This window comes from Telmatherina bonti, assembly GCF_933228915.1.
Source record: "Telmatherina bonti genome assembly, chromosome: 19".
Lineage (NCBI taxonomy): Eukaryota > Metazoa > Chordata > Actinopteri > Atheriniformes > Telmatherinidae > Telmatherina > Telmatherina bonti.
Window position 1 is genome coordinate 9,691,881 of NC_136617.1, and position 7,479 is coordinate 9,699,359.

Below are 7,479 nucleotides of genomic sequence, written 5' to 3' on the forward strand. Positions count from 1 at the left end.
TTGATCGTTTAACAATGGAATAATATGCTTTTACAGTTAGGGGACAACAGATCATGTTCATTAACTGGCATTGTCCCTTTTATTTCCATTTTATATATGTGTGTTATGAAGTAGTTAGCATTATAACAAGCATCAAAATACACACCTAGTCTTTCTCTACAGCGTCTACACAGCGGTCTTGTACAAAAGGCTCAAACATGGTAAAACTACTTCAACACATTTGCATCATATAAATGCCTTTGAAAATAATGACATGTATTTTTTTTTTATTTTTTATTAAAAGTAACTGTCACACTTAATGAAAACAGTAAAATTAAGACATTTGGTTAAAAAAATAATTACATGTCAATGGTTTATTGTCACGGATCAAGACAGGAAACAAGGAAGTTGGACGCAGATGCGAGACTGACAAACACCAGGAGCAGATGACGGCAGTACAAAGATTTATTTAAACAAAAGACACGACTAAAGACGACAGAAATAACAGAAACAATGAACCAGCACAGGTCAAAGAAAACCTGGAGCGATGTACTGAGGGAAGGTTAACAAAACGAGAAGCAGGTGTGAAAATGACTGGAAGTAGGGCACAGGAAGTAAATCACACAGAATTTAAAAGGGGAAAAAACTCTACAAAATAAAACAGGAAATAAGACAGAACTCAATGTTACAAGACAATGACAAGAATAAAGTGCAAACATAATGTTTAAAAGGTGGTATGAGGGTACTGGCTGTGAAACGGGACATGATCTGTGTTTAAACTAGATGATTTTTGCTTATTGACTTCATTTGCTTTGTCAGTCTTGGTTAGGTTTAGGATCAAAATGACATATGATTAGGATAAGGAATTACAAAAGAACATCCTCAGCACTGTACGTGTTAACATATTAACGGCATAAATATTGACTTATACACTGTTTTTTTTTTTTTTTTTTTTTATCAGGGTGAGCTGCAATGTGTGCTTACTCAGCTAAAAAACTAAAAAATATACCAATCCTACTGTTCACCAGGAGACATCACTGTATGATTATTGTCCATTTCTGCTTAATTTAAAAAATAATATCTTGGTTCATCTCTCTCCTCTTCCCTCCATCTCTTTCATGCATCTGATTGCATCCTTCTCGATGCTCTTCCTCCTCTCCTCCTCCAACCTCACCCTCTCTTTCTCCATCATCCAGTCTCCTCCGAGGTAACTCAGTGCATCTTCAGGCCGTCCACGAAGTTGTGGCATTGGGTTAAGTAGTGACTGGAAGAAGGAGCAGGCTAATTCAGTGAAACATGCAAACTGGGGCGCTTTAGGGGGGCAGTCTTTCTGAGCCGCTTCATTCAGACCAGTGACTTCCTTTGTGTTCTCTGTTTGTGGCTCCATCCACACATCCAGTTCGTCGTTGGGGCCTTTAGCCTGGTCAAACCATTCTTGGTAGTTCAGGTATGCGCGGCAGCTGCTGGCTGTCTCCGCCCAGGGGTGACTGCCAGTCAGCATGGCGTACGTCAGGATGCCCAGCGCCCAGCTGTCTGTACTGGGCTCCACAGAAACCCAAACTCGCTTCTTCTTCTTTTTCACCTCATCCTCTGATGAGAACCTGCAGTTCTCATCCGTAACGCTGCTCCTGCTGTCCTCATTTCCTCGAGCGATGTCAGCCTCAGGGGTGCAGTAAGGGGAGCTGTACCAGACCTCTGGGATCCTGGTTCCTTTGGCCTTCACCTACCAGTAAATAGAAATTAATTTGCCACTTTATCTCAACATATACTCAGAGATGCAACCTGTGAAGAGTTGAGTTAAAATGTTTTTGTGCTGACCATGCCAAAGTCTCCCAGTTTGACCCATCGACAGGCAGCGTCACACAGGAAGACATTCTCTGGTTTGAGGTCTCTGTGGACAAAACCAAGGGAGTGTAAGTGGGACAGGGCGCCGCTCAGCTGGGACACCACCCGCTGGCAACGGTCCTCCTCCACGCCCACCTGCAGGAGAGATGGAACTGATTAGTCTTTACATTTCATCTTCACAATTTTTTCTCCAGTACGAGCAGCGTCTGCTGGAAAGTCTGCAGACCTCAGGTATGATGACATCGTAGAGATCACCAAAGAGACTGGCTTGCTGAGCGAAGATGTAGTGTGAAGGTGTTGAGTAGGCAATTCCCAGAGCTCTGGTGAGGGATGGATGGGTGCAGAATGACAGGGAGAGGTTATACTCTCTCAGGAAGGAGAAAAGTGAGGTGGACTCCCGAGGGAAGAACTTCAAAGCCATTGGAGTACCTGACGAATCAGAAGGCAAGAGGATATCATAATCTTTTTATTTTTAATTTGTTTTTAAGCGTCTTTTGGCCATAAATGTTCCTTACCTCTCTTTTTGTGTACGGCCAGCATGACTTTTCCATAAGAGCCTTCACCCAGTAGTTTTATGACCCTGAAGTGCTCCGACGTGTCCATCGGTATCAGAGATTGAGCTGTCAGATGGCACATCTCATCCAGAAGCTTCGTGGCAGCCTGGACACACAATGGTGCACAAGTCTGATTAAGGTTTGCATAGAGAACAAGATTTAATAGATTTTGGGCGAAAAAAAAAAAAAATCAACAATGAATTCTGCAGTTCCAGCAGCTCTGATTATATCTAGAGCGCTGGTTGAACTCGTCATAGTCACATGTAAGATGCACTGCATGTTTAGGCTGAAATGAAATGTGTCAGACTTTGTTCAAGACAAATGTTCAAAGCACACAAATAATGGTTCATCTAAAACCAGTTTGGTTTGCCTCTCTCTTTCTCCCCACCTAGCTAAACCTCTGGACGTAAACAAATTTGGTTTAGTTTGGCTCTTTATGTGCACCTACCACAGGTTGCCCACAAGACATCAAAATATTCATCCCGTCCAACATCTGCTGTGTAGCTTTAGTATTTATGTTTCCTTCAGTCTGGATTCAGAGACAAAAATACAGAAACTTTTTGTTGTTTTGATGTCACCAAACGTCAGTTTTACAATAGCAGGGATTAAAAATGAAACTAATCCTGATCTTTTTGTTTTTTGTCATTCTTGTCTTTCTGAATAACAATAATTTTATACTTTGCACTTCCTGCTTCTCCCTCATTTCCAAAGTGCTTCAATGTGTGAGTTTTGCTTCTCTCTTCACACTATATTTTGCCCTTAAGATACTTAGACAAGGGGCAAAATGTACTATTATTGGCATCAGTGTTGATGAAAAAGTCCCATCGTATCACATTGTATTACATCATATCATATTGTAACATATTCCATCAAATTGTATCACATCACAACACATCATAACATATGTCATGTTGTATCATATTGTGTCATATATATCATATTGTATCAGACCTTATCACATCATATCATATCGTATCATATTGTATCACATATTATATGTCATATATCACATTGTTTCACATCGCATAATATTGCATGATATTGTATTGTATCATATCGTATCATATCACATCACATCGTAGCATATTTTATCATATTGAATCACATAGTGTCAACAGAAAAATAAATTAGGTTTTAACCTTTCAAAATTCTAACAACAATTAAAAACAACTAGCATAGAGACATTTCCATGTAAGTAAAAATACAAGTAAAAAGTTACAAGTAAAAACAGTGACTTTCTGGCTTGTTGCAAGTTTCTTGGTTGGGTTTTATTGAATTTCTTTCTGATTTCTTGATTGTATTGATTTGCATTCGAGTCATTCTGAGTTGCTGCAGAACAAAGTTTCTGAGAATGTGGTAAAAATGTTGTAAATACTGACATGGACACCCAGTTTCTCATGTTCAGTGTAAGTATCAGCTGCAGGATACTGATCCCTTGTTGCATTTGGGAATGTAACACAACTGTTGCAGCGATGATTGTTGCCAAGGCGACACTTGTCTGTAGAAATAAACAAGTCCGTTAATAGCGTCGTGAAATCCTGCCATACACACACACACACACGGATCTTTGTTTCGTCTGTTGATGTTTCCACTACAGCTGGACCCGAGCTGAGATTAGGTGTCGCCTTATAGATCCAGACAGGCGGCATCTCAGCTCATCACAGCTCGTTAGTGAACAACACGATGCACACACACAATGAAATCCTCAGCCAGGCTTTGTTCACCCAAACAGCTTCTAAAATTCTGACTCACAGCGTTTGAGACATTTGTAGACCATCTGCTAGGATTTTTCTAGCTTTTATTTTTACAGCAAACCCCTAAAAATGTTTCTAACTAGAAATAAAACAACCAGTTTAATGAAAAAGTGCAGATTTCATGTTGACTCTTTTGCAGGTTTGCAACTGCATGATCTTTCCTGCAACTCTCTGCGAATGACCCCCCCCACCGCACCATCCTGTGTGTGAGCAGACAGAGTTTAATGTATACACAATGTGTGTTCCAAGTGGAAACCGAACTCTTTCATGCCCTAATTACTGAGTTATTCTGGACTGACCACGGGTAAGTACAAACATGGATATTTTTGAAAACACGGGTTTTTCCCAACAGAAAATCTCATCCATGCAGTGCTGTGTAAACAAAAATACCTGCCCACATGAAAACATACAGGCACACTGTGCATGCAGCTTCACCCCCTCTAAAGTTTTTACCATTTAAGTGTTTGCCAACAGCGATGTCTTCAATGCACCAACTCAAGCTCCGACCAGGTCTAAAACTGCTGATTATGGTATTGGGTTTTTATATTGTCAGAGTGCTACATACAACAGTGTGTGCTATATAACACGTTTTGATATCCGATTACTCAGGAAACTTGTAAATACACATTTATGTGCAAACTTGTAAGAGGTGTTGTTTGCATATTTAGCACTAGTGTTATCTTGGCTACCAGTAGTGATGTGTTGCTCATGAATGGTTTAGACTGGGTACACAGAGAGCTGGAAGTCAGCTTTAAATTCCAATTTAGTCAGGAAAAAAATGGAGAAATAAGAGAATTTCAGCATCATACTGTTTATCAGGCCTTAATTCATAGATTTTCTTGAAGTGGATCCGTGTTCAGTTGTTTGTTGAAAGATTTGATCAGAATATTAAAGATAAATTTATTTTCTAATGAAAAAATGTACAAAAGTAAGATTCTTATGAAAAAGAGGTCACCAACAAAAATCACACTCATGAAAATACAATTAAACTAAATAAAAAAAAAAAAATCATTTGGGAGCCGAATGAGCTGATTCTTCCGAGAGAGACGAATCAAAAAGAGTCGAATTGTTGAAAAGAACTGAACTTCCCATCAATATTGGTTGTAAATAGGGGATGTGAGTCATATTTATGGTGCTAAACCAAAGAAATCATCAAGAAAAGAAGTGTAACAAACTGTGAGAAATGCAGACCCTTTTAAATCCAAGTTGAAACATTTCTTTTTTCATGTTTCTATGCATGAAGTCAGCAGGGTAACTTTAAACTTTTCTAGGTTGTTGCTTGTTTTTTATAAATTTTATTGAATTATTTTACAATGTCTTCATACTAAAAAATCCCCAGAGGCCTACAGTTAGGCTGGGAGGGTATTTAGTGAGCTGCATAGCCCACATGCTCGGTGCGAGACTCAGCTATATAAGACAAACTCTTTAACACTGATTCAGTGGGGCGACCAACTGAACGCCCATGTTACATAAGACACATAACACTGGAGTTAAGTGGTGTGTGTGCACGTCTGTCAGTGATTAATGGTCAGGGTCTTTACATGGGAATGAATCTTTGCAGACCACAACCTCCGGCATGATGAGTGACGAGATGGTTTCTCTGTACGAGTGTGACATGAACTCAGAGGTATGTTTGGACATACGTGCTCGTTTCTGCAGCGGCAGACATCAAAAGTCAACCCAGCCGCCTGAAAAAGCCGTTTCACAAATCAAATGACATTTTTAATGATCACTGTCTCATTCTGGAACAAAAACAAACTGTAAACATTAAAAACAAACATGTATAACATGCAAGTAGCTTCTAAATTAGGATATAACAGTATTTATATTTAACTATATACGTTCTGCCACATTCATGTTCTTGATGAGGGATAAAGTGTTTCAGCAGTATCTAAGTATTAGATTATTGCAGTTATAACCAAAATCTTTTTTTTAAAAATTTTTTATTTTTTAAATCCATAATCCAAAATAAGTGAACTAACCTGTCATGTATTACTCAGTTTATTTAACATACTTAATTACAAATGTAATATTTCCTTCTTTTTCAGTTCCCTGGAGTATTTCTGTTGGAATATTACTCGTAAATTATGTTCTTTTCATTTTTATATCTTCTAAAACTCTTTTGGGATTTGCATGGTATTAAAAAAATGTCTTACATTTAAAAAAAAAAAAAAAGTATTTTATTTAACAATAATATTCAAATTAGTAACATGTAATTGTAACTAGTAATTGAAGCATCAAATTGTAAACAAAACATTTTTATCACAAGTTGAAATTATGATAACATGGTTTTACATGGTTTATTATTATTATATTACATTATATTATATTATAATATATTATATTATATCATATTATATTATATTATATTATATTATATTATATTATATTATATTATATTATATTAATGCAGAAAATGTCAATTTAAGATTAAATATGAATAAAATATCAACTCAGCAAAGTTTTTTCTGCATTTTTTTAAAGAACATAGATGAAAAATTTGATGACTTTATTCTTCAACAAATAAGTCTGATCAGAAACTTGCAGAGTTTCTTCTGTCTTTTAGGTTTGCTAACTTTGAAGGCATAAAGACGTCATATACAATAAAACTAAATGATTAGTGTTATTTTTACAGAAAGAGGGAAGCAAAGAATGCAAGAACTTTAAATAAAATGGGTGAAATGTCCCTTTAACATTCCACATGCTGGTGGGGAATTCCTCCAGCTCCAACTTACTGTCATTTTGCTGCAGGTCAGTCGTGTTGTTCCTCTGTTAAAAATCAGTCATAAATCTCTGTCCTACTCTTCATTCAGCAGATGCAGCAGTCAGGAAATCCTCTTTCCACCTGCAGCACCGAGGTGTGAACTCTGTCTCAGTCGGGGTTCAGATGTGGTCTGCAGCGTCCAGATCATCTGACCAACTTGACACAGGATTTTATGATCTCATAGTATTCTGTCCTCACTTGCCCTCCTCCCTGTGCTGCTGCTGCTGTGTTGCAGGGCGGAGATTGTCATTCATGTTTGTGTCAATGTGTAAGGGAGTGTGTGTTAAAGTAGATCCTTCATGTAGGGCATCTATTCTTCTTCACATGTTACTTTTCTGTTGTCAGTTCCCACAGTGAGCGTCGTCAAACTGCTTGGAGCATGTTTTTTTTTATTGTAAAGTTTATGTAAGATTAACTGTGAAACCTGGAAAGTGAATTTTAAAATAACTTTTAGGAAAGTAACTTCTACAGATATACTGCATGGATTTAGATTTCTGATGTTGATGCTACAATTCAATTTCCCTACAGGGAAAACTAAATTAAATCTCATCTGATCACATCTTATCTTTAACATCCGAATGAA

General features: G+C 37.6%; 1 protein-coding gene across 1 annotated transcript; it reads right to left on the reverse strand.

The window, feature by feature from the left end:
- Positions 1-253: 253 nt before the first annotated feature.
- On the reverse strand, positions 254-7,026 carry LOC306769747 (serine/threonine-protein kinase SBK2). Its single transcript, XM_079258442.1, has 5 exons — positions 6,868-7,026; positions 2,340-2,484; positions 2,051-2,253; positions 1,798-1,959; positions 254-1,702 (listed from the first exon to the last, which is right to left on the reverse strand). Exons 1-5 carry the CDS (start codon positions 6,871-6,873, stop codon positions 1,067-1,069), a joined length of 1,152 nt encoding a protein of 383 aa, XP_079114568.1. The 5' UTR covers positions 6,874-7,026; the 3' UTR covers positions 254-1,066.
- Positions 7,027-7,479: the final 453 nt, after the last annotated feature.

Excerpts from the sequence above, each read along its gene's own strand:
- LOC306769747 (XM_079258442.1), bottom strand. Across the intron at positions 2,254-2,339 it reads GGCCGTACACAAAAAGAGAG|GTACTCCAATGGCTTTGAAG; the intron begins GTAAGGAACATT and ends CTGATTCGTCAG. Across the intron at positions 1,703-1,797 it reads AACTGGGAGACTTTGGCATG|GTGAAGGCCAAAGGAACCAG; the intron begins GTCAGCACAAAA and ends ATTTACTGGTAG.